Source organism: Octopus sinensis, linkage group LG1 (assembly GCF_006345805.1).
Source record: "Octopus sinensis linkage group LG1, ASM634580v1, whole genome shotgun sequence".
In the NCBI taxonomy this organism is placed as follows: Eukaryota; Metazoa; Mollusca; class Cephalopoda; order Octopoda; family Octopodidae; genus Octopus; species Octopus sinensis.
The window spans coordinates 191,992,642-192,012,646 of NC_042997.1; the positions used below are offsets into that span (position 1 = coordinate 191,992,642).

The 20,005-nt window shown below is 39.3% G+C and overlaps 1 protein-coding gene across 1 annotated transcript in view; it reads left to right on the forward strand.

Moving 5' to 3' along the window:
- The window catches only part of LOC115215572 (myophilin), a 35,150-nt gene extending 15,485 nt beyond the window's left edge, over positions 1-19,665 (forward strand). The window contains exons 2-4 of the mRNA XM_029784778.2: positions 15,155-15,270; positions 17,213-17,417; positions 19,388-19,665. Coding sequence (XP_029640638.1) covers positions 15,155-15,270; positions 17,213-17,417; positions 19,388-19,573 — 507 coding nt within the window. The 3' untranslated portion in view covers positions 19,574-19,665. The remainder of the gene's footprint in view (positions 1-15,154; positions 15,271-17,212; positions 17,418-19,387) is intronic.
- Positions 19,666-20,005: the final 340 nt, after the last annotated feature.

Consider the following 20,005-nt stretch of genomic DNA (forward strand, 5'->3'; position numbering starts at 1 on the left):
AAATTCAGCATGACATAGAATATGACAAGGCAGGCCCCTTCGATTATTGGCACAACTCATTTTTGCCAGTTTTTGCCAGTTGTGTGGACTGGAGTAACGTGAAATAAAGTGTCTTGCTCAAGGACACAAGGAGCATCCGAGAATCGAAATCACGGCCATACGATCGTGAGTCGAATGCCGAAACCCCTAAGCCACGCGTCTTTACTAGAAATCAATAAACGGCTTCCTGAAACCATTTTAAAACCCAATCTTTTCCAGTCTACATCTGTTGTGAGACGATGGCACTGGGATAATGATGTTTTCTGTAACGACTAGATGTACAGTCAGCCGCCACTCAAGGTCAAATATTACTTCGTAACATGTATCGTGCTTTTGCTAATTGTTTTAGGTGCCTATGAAGTCACCAGCAAACAAAGATACGCTCTCGACTCACCCATCCTTGACACGGCAGACCATCCAGGGTATGAGAACTGGAGGGAGCACCCGGCTGGTACTCATTACAGCTGAGTAGACTGGAACAACGTGAAGTGATGTGCCTTACTCAAGGACACAACATATCACCCGGTCCACGAACTGAACCCTCGGCTTTATTATTATAAGCCGAGCACCCTAGCCACAAGACCACGCACCTTATGGTAGAAGCACAGAAACAAACAGCGTCACCACTTTGTAGGCCATCAACCAACCTTTTATTTACAATTACCACCATCTTTCCCCCTGTTCATTCCTCGGAGTTGCTCATCCACCCGCTTCTTGATCTTTCTAACCTTTTTTTAGTCGTCTAACATCTTCACCGAAATCTTTTAACTTCAGTGATGAACCAGAAAAGGTGGAGATATAAACTAGAAAAAAAATCTACTGAATTCCAATAGTTGAATTCTTTCCCAACAAAGATGTGACTCCACTTTGCAATAGAAACCACATACGGAACACACCAACCAATTTGATATTACTAACTGAATCTCATAGTGCTTTGTCACTCTATAACTCAATGTATTTAAAACTCAGAGATTGGCTCTTTGCTACATTCTGTCTTCGTTGGTGTAAACTGTAGCATAATGTCCCGGCAATCCTTAGAGTTCACAGTGTCCGTTAATACTGCGTTGTGGAAAACTTCGATTATTTCTGTAGTGTCACCCATTGGGAGCACGCACCAACTCAACAAACACGTTACTATATTATTGTTTACAAAGCTGTCCGAATTCAGAGAATGCTATTCAAAATTTCCTGTTTCGTCAACAGCCAGGTGTCTTGCTACAACCAGGGATCAGCTAGTGGAGGCGCGTGGCTTAGTGGTTAGGGTGTTGAACTCATGATCGTAAGGTTGTGGTTTCGATTCATGGACCGGACGATGCGTTGACAAACTGAAAGAAGCCCGTCGTATATATGTATATACGTGTGTGTGTGTGTGTGTGTGTGTGTGTGTGTGTGTTTGTGTGTATGTGTGTGTGTGTGTTTGTCTCCCCAACATCGCTTGACAACTTAGCGGTTCGGCAAAATAGACCGATAGAATAAGTACTAGGCTTACAAAGAATAAGTCCTGGGGTCGATTTGCTCGACTAAAGGCGGTGCTGCAGCATGGCCGACGTCAAAATGGCTGAAACAAGTAAAAGAGTCTTATTTGTATCTTACAGTACACATTTCGACGCTTATAAAAAAAACAAATATTAGTTTGTTTATATTGTTTATATTTATATACACGTAGTTATATATTTGTATATGTGTGTGTGTCGAGAGAGATGGGAAGAGGTGAGAAAGAACGAGCGCGCGCGCACACACACACACACACACACACACACAAACACATACATACATATGTGTTTTTGTGTTGCATTGTATTGTGTGTGTATGTGTGCGTGTGCAAAAACTTATACAACCAGGCAAATAGCTACATAGTTTCGATGACTGATAACCTGATGGATATATAGATACACAGATAGAATATACAGACACACAAACAGGCAGACAGACTGACATGAAGACAAAGGGACAGAAAGATAGATAATGTCGTTTGTACTTGTGCTTAAGATGTAGTGAAGACCGTTAACCTTTGAATAACCACTTATCTCAGCATCTAATACCGAAAAAAACACTACGCCTAAATATTTAGGCTGGTTTTCAATTTGAACCAATGCCAAGCTAGGAAACTTACTATGGATGAACGACAAACAATAGCTTTCTGCTCGAGTTGTTTTCTCTAATAACGAAAATAGCATTAGGAAAGAGAACACCTCCTCTCCTCCTCCTCCTAGAATTGTACAAAATAGGCAGAGCTGGTTGAGCTGCTTTGGTAGCTAAAGTTCGATAACTGCTCTGCATTGCTACTCATTACATAATAATAATAATAATGAAATTATTGTATACAGTGCTCAGGTGCACCACAACTTGTCAAAAGTACATATAAAGCATATGCAGTAATGTACAAATGTCTGGAAAGTGAACAGTGTATGAGTCAGATAAAATGCTTACGTGTGTACGGAGGGGAGAAAATCAGGTGTAGTGTTGGCGAATCTCAGGAAGCATGGAAGTTTTGAAGGATGCAGTGCTCCGACAACTAACAACTGATGCCGGTAGTTTGTTCCATGCTTCAGCAACTCTTAGCGTGAAAAAATGTTTCTGAAAGTCATGGAGCTGTGCTGTTTTATGACATTGTAAACATGTCCGCGGGTGTTAGACAGGTGGAGTTTGAAGAGGTGCTCAGAGTTATTGTTTGTAAGTTGATTAATAATTATATGGGTGTCTGCCAAATCAGTTGCCAGACGTCGGAGTTTCAATGTATCCATGCCCAGGGAAGTAAGGCGTTCAGAATATGGCAAATGCCTGATGGAGGTATTCTTTTGGTTGCACGTCGCTGAACGGCTTCCAGACGATTAATGTCCTGGGCAAGATAGGGGTTCCAGATCGGTGATGCAAATTCCAGGAGAGGTCAGTCATCCCATAGCTATATAAAGCCGCAGATAGATAGCCGGAGGGTGGCTCACAAAGGACTTGGTGAGTGATGCCAAGACACCCTCAGCCTTCTTGGCAATTTTGGCAATGTGTTTTGTCCAACGCAAATCGCTGTCGACAATAACACCCAGGTCACGTTCACAAGAAGACTTTTTGAAATTAGTGTTGTGGAGGGAGTAAGTAGACGTTGGGTTTGTCCTCCCAAAATGCATGGTGGTAGATTTGTCCACAGCCAGCTTGAGTTGCCAGTCCATGATCCACTGCAGCATTGTGTCTAGGTCTGCTTGCAATAGAGATCTATAGTGTACAGGATCTGACCTTTTTATTTCGAGGTACAGCTTGATGTCATCTGCATATTTCAGCACTGTGGCATTCTTTAAGTTGGCATCTATGTCATTAACATATACAACAAATAAAAGGGGGCCAAGAACAGATCCCTGTCTGTGGATCCTCTGTGAAACCGTATGGCATATTACCAGCCAATGTACGCCACAAGCCCAGAAGGAATATAAGAGACGCCACGACAATATAGCCAGGCTTGTCCATTGGACACTTTGCATCAAGTATGGACTTGACAGAGCAAAAAATTGGTACGACCACAAACCTGAAGGCATCATCGAAAATAGAAATGCACTGAATCATAAAATCCTATGGGATTTTATGATTCAATGCGACCATGAGATAGAGAATAGGAAGCCAGACATAGTCTTAATTGAGAAAGAAAACAAACTATGCTGGATCATAGATATAGCATGCCCAGCTGACAACAGCGATAAGGAAGAAAGAAAAGTTGAGAGATATGACAGGTTAGCTTGGGAAGTTAAGCAGTTGTGGTCGATGAAAAAGGTGGTAGTAGTACCAATAATTATCGGAGCCCTGGAAACAGTGAAACGTCGGACAAAATGCTTAGCGGCAATTCTTCTGGCTCTTTAAGTTCTGAGTTCAAATCCAGCCGATGTCAGCTTTGCTTTTCATTCCTTCAGGGGTCGATGAAATAAAGTGCCAGTCAACTACTGGCGTGGATGTTCACTCCCCTTAAAATTACTGGCGTCTCATTCAGAGGAAATGTGATCTTGGTCGCTTACATGCCGTAGAGACCGGATGAATAAGATTCAATCTAGAGCTCAAGGAAGAAGAAGAAAAAAAAAAGCACAGTAAGATATCTTAGAAGCTTTCAGATACGGAAAATATTAGATATATAAACGATTGGCAGCATTAAATTACAGAGCGGAGAAGAAGCATGACAAATGTTAAACAAACACATAAGAATCAAGCATTTGTAGAATATTGTTCCTTACAGTTGACCTTAAAAAGAAGGTTGCATCTATATATGCAAGTAAAAGAAATTCCAGCTAAAGCTTGCTCTTCTTTTTATAGACAAGATACTATTTCACCTTCAGCATCAATGAATTCATTTATCAGTTTCAAGATAAACGCCTCGTTTTCGGTTGGTTATTTCTAATCACCTTCGCAATATAACGACTACTTCTATGATTCACAGACACCATCTGTGTGAAAAATAATAGTTAAATTAAGGTTAACTTAAACTATTACTTTTTATGGCTTGATCTGATTAAATTATTACACGTTTATCAAAACTGTATTTAGCTTTTTTAAATAGTTAATTACGGGAACACATTTTTAAGCAACGATATCAGTAGGAGAAACTCCAACAATAAGTTCTTTAAGATAGGAAAAGAACTCTAACAAAAACCAGAGCCAGACAGACTTCTGTTCCATTCTCTCTCGAGAATAAGAGATAAGAGCTGGCGACATAACTGACCCTTCTGTTACATTCTGATGCTGTCTGCAGCGGCATTATCGCCATTATTTACATAGTGGCGGTGACAGGGTTTGGTGGTGGTGGTGGTGGTGGTGTGGTGGTGGTGGTGGTGGTGGTGGTGTGTGGTGGTGGTGGTGGTGGTGGTGTGTGTGGTGGTGGTGTGTGTGGGGGTGGAGTAGAGAAAAAAGAAAAAGGGAAAATGCTCAGAAATATATAGTGAATACAAAATAGGTTTTCAGAGGAACGGTAAAAAAATGTTATCAAAAATAATTCTTATTAGAGTTGGGGTGGAGATATTATTTGAATCACCCACTCGCTTTGATTTAACCGTCTATTACCTTCTGACTAAGCATACAAACTGCCAGATACGCACAGGCAAGAACCATGTTTTTGGATGCAACAATTTGTTCTATGGCTTGTTTTGAAGATCTGAATAATTGGTTATCTGTCGGATAAGAGAGGTCTGGGTAAAATATTTCTACTGGCCAGCCAGTTATTTTGATAATGAACGAACGAGTTAGGTTGCTTATTACCTGAAAATTAAACATAGTAATGTCAAAAACTGACAAAAAAAAATGACTGACAAAAATTATGGAGATTAGCAGTAATGAGATAGACAAAAGAGCAATTAACTGTAACTAAAATTATAATAGTAATGATGCAAACCAATAGAATATTGATCAACTATGACCAGACTAATTAAATAATGATCAAATGTAACCAAAATTATTGAGAGTAATATCCGCAAGCTGACAAAAGAATTTATCGTCTCTTTGTTGGAAAATGGATGCTTCTCCTTGTTAATCTTTTGACTCCACGTGGATAATAGGACGCCAACAAAAGATCTCCATCAATATCAATATTTGGCAATGGGTTGCAGTTGTCCCCAAGTGTAGCCACCTGGGAGTACTTAAATTTCTGCAGCCTTCGTATTGCCTTTAGTCTTCCACGCTTACGTCTTCCATGATATGTCCTCGGGGGGCTTGCTTTCTGGTGTTGGAAGCCGGTTTTCGTAGAGTGTGTCCCTGCCAACTTCATTTCCTCGTCTTGACCTGGGTTTCCATAGGTTTCTGGTTCCACTGTTTCTATAAGATCTTGTTTGTGAGTTTGTTTTGCCATCTCATCTGAAGAATGTTCCGGACACATCCATTTACAAATATCAAGAGTTTGTCGCTGGAAAACTTTGTGACTCGCCATGTTTTACACGGGTACAGCTAAATGTGCAAAATGCGCTGCAAGGATGCAAACTATCTTTAAGATAGCATGTTTCACACACTATCTTTAAGATAGCATGTTTCACACACTATCTTTAAGATAGCATGTTTCACAACTATCTTTAAGATAGTATGCGTGTTAGCATTAGATTATAATTGATTATTGTGCAAAAGCAAGATTTTATATTTTTAAAGCGAACAATAAAGTAGGAGTCTTTCATTCTCCCCTTCCTTGAGCCCTATACTTCTGATGGAGTCGTGGAGGCGACGTCATGACATATAGCGTATCCTCTGCACTTTAAAACTTGGCGCCCTTCGCCTCAGCAAGATAATACAAACAACTTGTATTTATTGTAACAAAGACTATTTTCGCAGTCACATAATCTGACAGCATCTGAAATATCAGCAAGATGTTAAAAGCAGAACAGAGTATATTTACGTTGTGTGAATCTGTGAGATAGTGCTCCGCCCTTCTCGACTTCAGGTAATTATGTTTTAACACTGATATAGCGAAACCTGAGGAAACATGTTTATTGTAAGCGAAAGTGCTTAGGCGATTGCACAAGATTATTTTGTCGGTGAAGAAAGCAGATTATATAGAAGTAGCCGATTTCGTTTAATTGCATAATTTCATAATTCGGATAATTGCATAGCCTTTTTAAAACACCTACCCGTTTAATCGACATGGTAATGTATATGCAAATAAAATCAATGAGTAAAAATAATATTTATTTTAGTGTGAAGGCGCGTGGCTTAGTGGTTAGGGCATACGACCGACGATTGCAAGGTCGTGAGTTCGATTCCCGGCGATGCGTTGTGTCCTTGAGCAAGATACTTTATTTCACGTTGCTCCAGTCCACTCAGCTGGCAAAAATGAGTTGTATCTGTATTTCAAAGGGCCGGCCTTGTCACACTATGTGTCACGATGAATCTCCCTGAGAACTACGTTAGGGGTACACGTGTCTGTGGATTGCTCAGTCACTTGCACGTTAATTCCACGAGCAAGCTGTTCCGTTGATCGTATCAGCTGGGACCCTCGTCGTCGTAACCGACGGAGTGCTCCTATATATATATATTTATTTGATTTTATTTGGATAAAGGGATTCTGAATGTCTCCGTTTTCGTGAGACAAAATAAAAGTAGTCAGTGTTTTGGTATCTCAGAGGATCTTGGCCCTTTTCCTCCCCCACCCTCCAGGCCCAGCAAGTAAAAAGAAAAGAAATGCGATGTCAAATAAATAAAAGTTCTATGTATGCAAACGAGGAGTGTTAAATTAGAATAACCGCATATGTATCCACTTAATGTATATACACCGTTGATAGGCAAGATATTGCAATCTTCGTCCGAGCTAAAAAAAAAAAAAAGAAAAAAGAAAAAAGAAAAATATCTTTTATAGACATGGAGTGTTAAAAACGAATATATCGGATGGGGATTTTTTAGAAATCATCCCAAGCAGTGGCTAGGGAGAACGCCAGATGCATTTCGGTTTCTTGGGTCTTGTCGATGTACATTGGAGGCGGCAAATTTCATCAAGGCATGTGGCTAAAAGTATACGTCATGGACAAGGCCCAATAAGGCCAAAATGCAACTAACATTTTCACTAGCAACCGCCGGGATGATTTTTTTTCATCTTCCGATATATGTTTTTTTTTTTTTGTGGGGTTGGGGGTCAATACAGCGTGTCAGTAAAAAATTTCATATCTTGGATGAAAACTGCAATAGCTTGCCTGTCAATAGTGTACATTTGTTACATATGATACACAGATGGCTTGGTGGTTAGGGTATTCAGCTCACGACCGTAAGGTTGTAAGTTCGATTCCCGGTGGCGTTTTCTCTCCCTGAGCAAGATGCTTTATTTCACGTTGCGCCAGTCCACACGACTGGTAAAAATCAGTTGTACCTATAATTCAAAGAGCCAACTTTGCCACATTCTGTGTCATGCTGAATCTCCCTAAGAACTACATTAAGGGTACGCATGTCTGTGGAGTGCTCAGCCACTTGCATGTTAATCTCACGAGTAGGCTGTTCCGTTAATCGGATCAACTGGAGCACTCGTAATCGTAATCAACAGATCGCCAGTTTTACATATGTGGTTATATTGAAGTTATTCTTACTATTTCAATGACTTAACGACTGTCGAACTTTAAAGTTCTAGCGTATTTAAATTATCTAACGTTCATTGTCGATAAATACCACACAATAAATGAACCCAACTTTAATGTCACTTGGCCTATGGTTACTCCAATTGATTTCTTTTTCTAAATTAACCAATTAACGACCATTGTTCATTTTTTGGACCACCAGAAAAATTATCAATATTTCTCCAACAATTATATTTTACCGAGACATATTTTAATTAGCGATAAAGATTGAAGTGTCTTAAATATTTTATTGATTATTAGCAACATTGTAGTTTCGAGTTTCTTTAGACTTGGCGTGGAACAACCAGGATGAGATAGATAGATAGATAGATAGATAGATAGATAGATAGATAGATAGATAGATAGATAGATAGATAGATAGATAGATAGATAGATAGATAGATAGATAGATAGATAGATAGATAGATAGATAGATAAATGGGAGACAGAGGCGGGAGGGGAGAGAGCTGCACCAGCACAAGGCTGGCACTTAATTTGTCAGAAGGCCTCGCATTTTGAGGAAACATATAATCGTTTAAAATTCCCTGGCGTGGATAACCAAGTCACCCAGTTAATGTCTATATATATATAAAGCTGAAGTTGTCTGTGAATGGCGTGTTTGGTAGCCTTCAACCAACGCTATCTCCTCTGAAACCCTGCGGCGCAAGTTGACCAAAATTGAGAGTATGATAGAAGAAGGCTTGCTCTTCCTTCCGTAGAAGAAAAAATTCAAATCGGACCATTTTAACACCAAAAATTATTTACATAAAAAAAGTGCTTTTTTTTCTATAAAAATCCCTATTCTTTACGATTTTTTGACTGCTGTGTCGCCATTTTTCGGTTTATTTCAATCAGAAAAATGTTCACTTAAAGAGAATAACAAACTACATAATGCAAAATTTTTACTTTTAAAAAACTGCAGTTCTAAAGGGTCGAAACAAAACCGAGCAAGGCCGGACGATACTGCTAGTATACATAAAAATATATTACAATATCTTCAAACAGGGCTGGAGTTACAAATTAATAAAAACAAGGCAATCACTAAAGGCTCTGAAATCAGGGGCCTCCAGAAAAAATACAAATATTCAATAATTCTTTTCTTTTCTTTTTCTTCTTTTACTTGTTTCTTTCACTCGATTGCAGCCATACAGGAGAGCCACCTTGATGGGTTTAGTCAAACAAATCGACCACAGAATTTATCTTAAGTATGGTACTTATTCTATCGGTCTCTCAAGCCGAGCCGCCAAGACCCGGAGACGTAAACAAATACTAGTCAACCTCGGCAGAATTTGAACTCAGAACGTAAAGACAGTTATATATTACAACTCCTGGCTGTCTTCAGCAAACTGTCATAACTGAGAGAAGAGGGTTCTCATTGTTGGGCCATCCGAGAGTTCTGAATACTGTGGTATTGTTGCCGAGGTCGACTTTGCCTTTCATCCTTTCGGGGTTGATAAATTAAGTACCAGTTACGCACTGGGGTCGATGTAATCGACTTAATACCTATGTCTGTCCTTGTTTGTCCCCTCTGTGTTTAAACCCTTGTGGGTAATAAAGAAATAGGTATTGTTGCTGTCAAGTATCACAAAACTCAATGAATGCGGAAGGCTGCTCCCGTTGATGTATGTATTAGACAACTCACTGTCTCTCTCTCTTTTTATCTCTCTCTTTATATATATATATATATATATATATATATATATATATATATCACACAGCTATGATGGCCCTACAGGTAAACAGTATGGCTGACACCCTGTCTAACTGGGGTTGCCAATAATACATATATTTATAGCTAATATCAAAGATCTAGATGTTAAGGTCATAGCACTGACAGAGGAAGAGGAGGAAGAGGAGGAGGAGGAAGCGGAGGCAGAAGATGAGGTAATAGTAGTGTTGTTGTTGTTGTTGTTGGTGGTGGTGGTGGTGGTAGTAATGGTGATGGAGGTTGCAGCTGAAATGGCGATGTTAGGAAGTGTTGTTAGTGTTGGTAAATAAAGAGTACATAGCCGATGTCTCTGCGAATACAAATACGTGTGCGCACGCGCATGTGTGCGTGTGTGTATCTTCACACACACACACACACATGTCTATATATATATGTTATATATGTATATTCTGAAATCAGAAAGATAGAACAATGTCTTTCGAAAGACAACGTGAGCCAGGGTGAAAATCCATACCCACCCACTGAGCAATAAAGGTATCGTTTTACATTATTTTTAGAACAAAATAAAAAGATTACGTATAAATGGCTGTCAAGGAGAATATTTTCGTGTCAGCTAACGGTATGCGCGGCAATCAGTTGTCTATCCTTCGATAAATATCAAAAATACACACACACACGCTGGCTTTAATCTCTATCTGAATCTCAAGAAGCTTTCTTGTGCGGTGTGCGCATGTGCCTGTGTATATGTGTACGTGTTTATGCACACAAACGCGCGTTAAGGCGGCGAGCTGGCAGAAACGTTAGCACGCCGGGCGAAATGCTTAGCAGTATTTCGTCTGCCGTTACGTTCTGAGTTCAAATTCCGCCGAGGTCGACTTTGCCTTTCATCCTTTCGGGGTCGATAAATTAAGTACCGGTTACGCACTGGGGTCGATGTAATCGACTTAATCCGTTCGTCTGTCCTTGTTTGTCCTTTCTGTGTTTAGCCCCTTGTGGGTAGTAAAGAAATAGGTATTTTGTCTGCCGTTACGTTCTGAGTTCAAATTCCGCCGAGGTCGACTTTGCCTTTCATCCTTTCGGGGTCGATAAATTAAGTACCGGTTACGCACTGGGGTCGATGTAATCGACTTAATCCGTTCGTCTGTCCTTGTTTGTCCTTTCTGTGTTTAGCCCCTTGTGGGTAGTAAAGAAATAGGTATTTTGTCTGCCGTTACGTTCTGAGTTCAAATTCCGCCGAGGTCGACTTTGCCTTTCGGGGTTGATAGATTAAGTACCAATTACGCACTGGGGTCGATCTAATCGACTTAATCCCTTTGTCTGTCTTTGTTTGTCCCCTCTATGTTCAGCCCTTTGTAGGCAATAAAGAAATAAGAATTGTTAGCGTGTCAGAATAAATACTTGTTAGCATTTCTTACCACTACTTATGTTCTGAGTTCAAATCTCGCCGAAGGCAACCTTGCTGTTTTTTTTTTTTTTTTCATCCTTTTGGGATCGATAAAATAAGATGCCAGTCAAATATTGGAAATCGATGTAATCGACTTATCGCGTCCCATGAATTCCTTGCCTTGTACCAAAATTAGAAAGAATGTGTGTGTGTGTGTGTGTGTGTGTGTGTGTGTGTGCGCGCGCGCGTTTTGGTGTCAGAATTTGTGTGCGAATGTATTTATGAGTATACTCGAACTTTCGAACTTTGTATATATAATATCGGTGGGAGAGAGAGTCACCATTGTCCCAGAATGAGGTGGTCTTCATTGTCGCCATGATCTTTGGCATAAGATTATTATGGGTAAAGTCGATTGTGTGTGTTGTAAATAGGAAGAAAACATGCGATATTTTATAATATATATTTATAGGAGCTGGAGTGGCTGTGTGGTAAGTAGCTTGTTTACCCCAACCACATGGTTCCGGGTTCAGTCCCACTATGTGACACCTTGGGCAAGTGTTTACTACTATAGCCTCGGGCCGACCAAAGCCTTGTGAGCGGATTTGGTAGACGGAAACTGAAAGAAGCCTGTCGTATATATGTGTGTGTGTGTGTGTTTGTGTTTGTGTGTCTGTGTTTGTCCCCCCCCCCCAACATTACTTGACAACCGGTGCTGGTGTGTTTACGTCCCCGTCACTTAGCGGTTCGGCAAAAGAGACCGATAGAATAAGTACTAGGCTTACAAAGAATAAATCATGAGGTCGATTTGCTCGACTAAATGCGGTGCTCCAGCATGGCCGCAGTCACATGACTGAAACAAGTTAAAGAGTAAAAGAGCATCTCTTTAACGAAAGACTGAAAATATATCGGGACATGAATTTTCTGAGAGAGACTTATGATATAGAGATAGTCTTTTATAGTATCTAAATTCAACAGTGTGGAGGCGCGTGGCTTAGTGGTTAGGGTGTCAGCACCATGATCGTAAGATTGTAGTTTCGATTCCTGGACCGGGCGACGCGTTGTGTTCTTGAGCAAAACACTTCATTTCACGTTGCTCCAGTCCACTCAGCTGGCAAAAATGAGTGACGCTGCGACGGACTGGCGTCTCGTACAGCTGGGGAACACATACGCCATAGAAACCGGGAAACCGGGCCCATGAGCCTGGTTAGGCTTTAAAAAGTGCGCATTTATTTTTTTATTTTAAATTCAACAGTCATTAATGTCTTACTCGAGTTGGTCTTGAATGAAATTTAAATGTGAGTTCATCCAACTCTACTCACATTTCTGGCTTGTTTGTGGCGAGAAGTGAGAAGCGTGTTTCGTGGCTGCTCTCAACTTCTGCCAAGATTATTTAGCGATAAACTGCTTATAACTTGAGCAAATGGCACGAGTTTCAAGGACAATTGTATTGATGTTCTGAGTTTGTGGCGTGGTCTTCTGCAAGCCGATTGGTCAAAATTGCCTGCTTCAGTTGCAATTCGCTCATGGCACTAGCTTGATAACTAAGAGAATGGGGTCTGAATCCTAGGTCTCGCTACGTAGTGGACAATGGAAAACAGACTGCACGGATTGGAAATGAAGGGAAGGCACTGACTGTCTATGTTTACTTATGAGCAATATGTAGAGCTATGAGTGTGTACGTATGTGTGTGCGTGCGTGTGTGTGTGTGCGTATGTGTGTGTGTGTGTGTGTGTGTGTGAGAGAGAGAGAAAGAGAGAGAGAGAAAGTGTATGTGTGTATCAGGGGTGGACTGAGCCGTTGGTCAATCGAGCACTGCCCGAGGGCCCTGAGCTCTGAGGGACCCGCACTCTACATGTTACCTTTACTAAAACACACATTCAAAGGGGCCCGGTAAACAATTATGCCCGTGGGCTCTTAATACTCTCAGTCTGCCCCTGGTATGTATACTAACTTATGTGCAGTACGCATAGCAATGTGTGTGTGTATGACACCGCCAGAAAATGTTACGGTAGAAATTGTATTCACCTCAATAGACGCCATTGATTGGTTGAAATTGCCAAAATGCAAGAAATTAAACAACAAATAGCTTACAAACTACAGAATTTTCTCATGAAAGCCAAGAAAAAAAAGATGTTTTATAAACACATTCTACCAGTATACGAAGTTTAAAAGTGTTTAGTTACAAAGAAAATATTTTTAAATCTGCCGGTCAAAGTGAAAAGATCCGAGTTAACATGTACAGTGCGGTTCCCTCATTCAATGTGCCATTCCTTCCTTTTAAAGGCAGCTGGCTGTTACTTGAAGGAGAGTAAGCTACGATTTCTAATAGGTTGTGCAACCACATAGAAGCTCAGTGATGTTACTGGTGAATTGAATGGTGGTGGTGGTGATGATGATGATGATGCCGAAGATAAAGATGATGATGATGATAAAACAGCGCTGTTTGCCTACCTAAGCTAACTACCAAAGTGCTTTTCAGTTGCTGCATTTTTGAAAGTACATCGCCTCTAGTTTGGAATATAATATTCTGGAGCAGGCGATGTGGTGCTATTATAATTTACTTTCGAGGTTTAAGATTTCCATATGCTTACTGGATTCCATTTTTGGGAATCGTAATTTGTTATCTGACCTGGCACTTCAACAAACAAGCTAAACTATTTGAATGCTGCAGCAATGTCGTTCCTTAGATTAGCATTAAAAATACTTTACATAAGTAGAGTAACAAACGTTGAAGTTTTTATAGATAGGTCCTCCTTCCGTCAATGTTGATCATGATACCTGTGGAGGCACATGGCCTAGTGGCTACAGCAGCGGACTCGCGGTCAAGGGATCGCGGGTTCGAATCTCAGACCAGGCGATGCGTGTGTTTATGAGCGAAACACCTAAGCTTCACGCGGCTCTGGCGAACTTCTGCTGACCTTTTGGCCACAACTTAAAAGAGAATGCTGGCTTTTTGTGTGTATATTAATTAACGATTTTTAAAATAGGTACAAAATCAGGCATTTTGGATTTATAGTTAGTAATATTAACTCCAGTACTTGACTGGTATTTATTTTATTGTTTTAAAGTGCAACTAAAAAGTGCCAAGCATTTTGTTGGATGTTAGTCAACTCTGCAAATCTACGGCCCTTGTAATTATACCATAATAAAGAATGCTGCTTATTAATATAATTGGGAGTATGCAACGTTTACAAAATGAAAGCGATTATTAAAGTCTACACTATTTAGAAAATTCTTAAAAATTCTAAATTTAGTATTTTTTTTTTCAAAATGCTGTTTTCAAGTTTCCTTTATTATTGAAGATTTCAACTACAGAAAACTAATTTTAATTCACGACAAGATAGCATTTTTTTAACACTACACAATAGCGTTCCCCCTTTGTCTTCTCTCTCAATATGTCTGTCTGTCTCTTTGCCTCTCTGTCTGCCTGTCTGTCTGTCTGTCTGTCTCTCTCTCTCTCTCTCTCGCTCTGTTTCTCTCTCTCTCTCTCTCTCTCTCTCTCTCTCATACTTCATGGCGCTATAATCTACAGGCATAACAGTCAAAACATTTCTCCAGATTATATGTTTAATTATGTTGTTCCAGTATCCCTCCATATTTAACTTACATCACTTGTACCAAATACAAACTTGCAATCACAGTGATTGAACAAAACCTCACAACTTTCTCAATTAGTCCAGTGTAGAGACACCCGTAATTGGCCAGTAGTAATAAAGAGATTCATGGAAAAATAATCAATTATTATAATGCTAAAAGTGATGGTATAACTGTTCACGCTCTAATATGGAAACATGCTTACGATCTTGATGAATGAACGACATGTGTGAGAGAAGAGAGTTATGAATGAAAAAATACGAAGCGGAATATAGATTTTAGACTTGATGAAATAATTTTGCTTTAATTTCCAATTTGGTTCAAGTTGATACAAACTTTGTAAGCCTACTAATTCTCGACTTATTTCTACTTTTAGAATATCTTTAAGAATTAACAAACTGTCGATTTTTCTTCTCGCAGAGAAACGCTGAAAAAGAAAAAGAGGCTTTGGACTGGATTGAAGCCATTCTTGGAGAACCGATTGATCGGAAGAAACCATTTGAAGAAGTTCTTAAAAATGGTATTATTCTTTGCAAGTAAGTGTACTTAAAACTGTTGGCGCTATTTGAGTTTTCATAATTGTTTTAGTCCCAAGTAGTCGTCAGTGTTTTGGTCTCAAAATATTATCGTCTGCTTTTATGGATTTGTTATCTTGAGTAAATAGAGCGGCACTCCTCTCGACGCTTCATTAAAATTCAGTGAAAGAGTTCCTTGCCTCGAAGGACAATAACTGGTATCAGGATGGGATCAAAGAACTGGCAGAAGCGTGGTTTCAGACATTGCAACACGATGGCCTCTACTTTGAATATTAGGCTGCTTTTGTTCAATGTTGTTGAATAAAGCAAATAAGTTAACAAAATATTGCAAAACTTTTGACTCAGCACAATATATGTATGTGTGTGTGTGTGTGTGTGTGTGTGTGTGTGTGTGTGTGTGGTGTGTGTGTGTGTGTGTGTATGCATGCATATATGTGTGTGTGGTGGCGTGCTGGCAGAAACGTTAGCGCGCCGGGCGAAACCCGGAAAATAAAGTATTATTTATTGTTATTGAAGACAGTCGGATTTTGGTTCTCTCTTCGACAATTGTATGTGACAAGATAAGACAGACACCTCTCAAGTGTTCCTGAGACCTTCATCTTGTTACAGCGGTATTTCGTCTGTCGTTACGTTCCGAGTTCAAATTCCGCCGAGGTCGACTTTGCCTTTCATCCTTTCGGGGTCGATAAATAAAGTACCAATTTCGCACTTGGGGTCGATCTCATCGACTTAATCCGTTTGTCTGTCCTTGCTTGTCCCCTCTATGTTTAGCCCCATGTGGTCACACACACACACATACACACACCACATGCACGGAACTCTATATAACAACAGGTGTTTTATTTTTATCAAAGAAAAAGGGAGATAATTTACTACTACCCTTATAACTAAAAGGGCTGCTGGATAGTAAGAGCCTTTTTTTTGTTGAAATATAAATATAGGCAATGTCTAACGAAGCAAATAGTATGACTAAATACGGTTAAGTTCTATACATCTTTTTCGATGAAATCGAACTCTAAATAATATTGAATGCTTCAATTTTCGTCCATTCTAACATCATATCTATGTATTCATGTGTCAAAAAAGTATACAGTAATATAGATCCATTACAGCCGATCTCACCAATCTGTTTCGCACCGGATATTGCGTAACTTGACAGTTATATTCGGTGCGAAAGTGACTTTAAGATCGGTTATAATGGATTTACAATTTTTCTTTACTATCCACAAGGGGCTAAACACAGAGGGGACAAACAAGGACAGACACACGGATTAAGTCGATTACATCGACCCCAGTGCGTAACTGGTACTTATTTAATCGACCCCCGAAAGGATGAAAGGCAAAGTCGACCTCGGCGGAATTTGAAGTCAGAACGTAGCGGCAGACGAAATACCTATTTCTTTACTACCCACAAGGGGCTAAACACAGAGGGGACAAACAAGGACAGACACACGGATTAAGTCAATTACATCGACTCCAGTGCATAACTGGTACTTATTTAATCGACCCCGAAAGGATGAAAGGCAAAGTCGACCTCGGCGGAATTTGAACTCAGAACGTAACGGCAGACGAAATACCGCTAAGCATTTCGTCCGGAGTGCTAACATTTCTGCCAACTCGCCGCCTTAACATAATGGCTTTACAATACTGTGTGTGTGTGTTTGTGTGTGTGTGTGTGTGTGTGTGTGTGTGTGTGTGTGTGTATGAATGAAACATCTTTATTTAGAGGTGGTTGGTCGTCTGTTAACGAGTTGTTGAAGTGTCTAGTCTAATGGCTTCAAATTGCTTCGTCAGCTATCAAAGAGGCTTATTGAGTTTAATATTTTTAAGATTTTACTTAAAAATTTTACTCTTCGTCGCTTAAGAAGACAAAAGCAAATCATAACGAACTTTCCCAAATAAAATGATTGTATCTGTTGGTTTATTATTATTCTTTTCTCAGTTTCATCAACAAACTTCTGCCTGGATCAGTGAAAAAGATTGAGAAGAGTGGCACTGGCTTTGTTTTGATGCAGAATTTAGAACGCTTCCAAGGAGCACTGAAGAAATACGGTGTCCCTGAAACTGAAGTATTCCAAACTGTCGATTTATATGAAAGGAAAAATATTCCACAAGTAGTTTTGTGCATTTACGCCATTGGAAGAGTGGTAAGTGGAGTAATTTTGAAAAACTTTAATCGTACATAACTCGAAGACATTAATTTTAATATTTACTGTTGGATAAAATCTAAAGAGTTTATTTTTTAATGATATTTTTTGCATATAAGTAATTATATCTGGTGACTGTCGCATAATTTTTAACATCATCTGTATGGCGATGATATGTATGCATATAATGAACAAGAATATGTATATTTTAACCTATGCTTACTCATCTCGCTCTCCCCCCTCTCTCTATATCTATCTATCTATCTCTCTTTCTTTGTCTCTGAAAATCCTCATCGTTCCATTGAGAAACGTTTTCAAGGTTTCTTCATCGATGTTAGTGATGTTTCTGTTTTATTTATTTATTTATTGGCTTTTTCACGGTTGGTGCTGGCTGATGTTTAAGTTGAATCGTTGATTGCAAAATTGGCATTGAAAATGCAAGGATGATTTTTGACTCAGAGATAGATGTCAAGCCCTTTAAAATTTTCTGGTTCTTTTTTTTCCATCTCATTGTTATCGAATACCGTCTGCAGCTATGGCTCCCCCCACCCCGCATGTCCGCCAACATTTATGGTGGTATTCAGTTACTTCTTCCCAGGTATAGAAGAAGAGGATGATGTTCTCGATGGAATCGTGAAATCGTTGATTATGAATAATGAAGCTTTAGATTCTGTTCTTGCCAGAATATCGTTGTTTGTGACATAGTCATCTCGTTCGATGTTCAGGATCGATCGTAGTTTTGCTTGTTGAAATCTCTGATCTTTTGTCTTTCTTCTTTTACTTGTTACAGTCACTGGACTGCGGCCATGCTAAGGCACCACCTTGGTGGGTTATAATCAAAGAAATTGGCCACAGTAATCACTGTTTTTTTTTAAACTTTGGTGCTTATTCTATTGATCTTTTTTGCCGAACTGATAAATTACAAGGATGTAAATAAGCCAATACCGGTTGTCAAGTGATGGGGTGGGAAAAACACACACACATAAATACAACGGGTTTCCACATAGCTTCAATCTACCAAATTCCCTCACAAGGTATTGCTCGGCCCCGGGCTTATAGTAGAAGAGGACATTTGCACAAGGTGTTCCATCGGGACTGAACCCAAGATCATGTGGTTGCAAAGCCATACCTTTGTCAATATGTTGATTAAGTATCACAGCTATTTGGCAATGAGGAAAACTCAACAGCTTGAAACACTTAAACATCAGTTTTAAGTTTCAGGGTTAAGGTTGTGAAAATATGGCAGGAAATGTACCGAAAGGCTTTTGTGGATTACTTGTGGCCGGTTGGTGATGGCATCTTCCAGAGACTAGAAGTTGGAAAAGATGCTGCTGAAATAAGTGAAGATTGATGCTTCTTTGCTTAGATTGCTTGGAGAGTATGGAAAGATCGACAAGAGAGTTATCAGAGGTGGTTGGTCGTCTGTTAGTGAGTTGTTGAATTGTTTAGTCTAACGGCTTCAAATTGCTTCGTCAGCTATCAAAATATTGCCGCCTTCAGGTTTCATTAGTGTTGATATTGTCTTAAGCGGTCTGCGGCATGAATAGTCGGGTATAATAATGGTCAACATATTTTTGGGTTTCGTTTATCTTGACTTGCTACGAGTCATTTTGAACTCTACAGATTTGCGCTTCAACATCCGCTTTGAGACGTCGATATTGTCTTCCATGCTTTCGGATCGAGATGTGTTTTCCAGAGCAAGTGTTGCTTGCAGATTTTAGTGTCATCCTTATCGAAATACATTTTAATATGTGCAACTTGAGAATCCTTTTTTCCTCTGCATATTTCTCATGAAACTCAGACTATAAGCACCCACAATACAGAAGGATTTGCGTATCGTGTTAGACAGGATTGAGTGTGGACAAGAAGAAACACAAGAGTGAATGATTGAATGATAGTGGAACTGAATCAGTCAAATCATTCAAGTATTTTCAAACTTATATTTCATTTTTTTTTTATTTACTTTTCAGGCTCAAACAAAACCAGATTTCAACGGACCTATCCTTGGTCCAAAGATGGCAGAAGAGAACAAACGAGAGTTCACCCAGGAACAGTTAGAGGCCGGTAAAAATGTTGTCAGTCTCCAGTATGGAAGCAACCAAGGTGCAAGCCAGGCTGGATTGAGCATGGGCAAACAAAGAATGATCGCCGATTAAATTATTTCTGCATCATTTTTTTTTAATAGTAAAAAACTCTTGTTTCAATGCTAAATGATAGCAAATCTTAGCTAACAGTATTCAAAAAGAGAGAAAAAACATGGGAGGTGGTTAAAAGTCTAAATTTACTGAATAATTTCGAGTAAATTTCTCATTTTTTTTTTGCCTTAATTTTTTTAATGCATTTAATTAGAAGAAAAATATATATACTCCTCATCTGACAACCAACAATCACTTATTTATTTTTTAAAATTAATTTTTTTCTCTTTGGTTGCATTCTTTGTAGTTATCAAATCAACAAAGAAAAATGTCCAAAGTTATATAATAAAATATATACAAAAACGACAAGCGTTTATATGTTATTTGTGACTATTAACGTCAATAAAATAAAAACAAAAGAAAATGTGTGTGTGCGCGCGCTACCAAATAGTT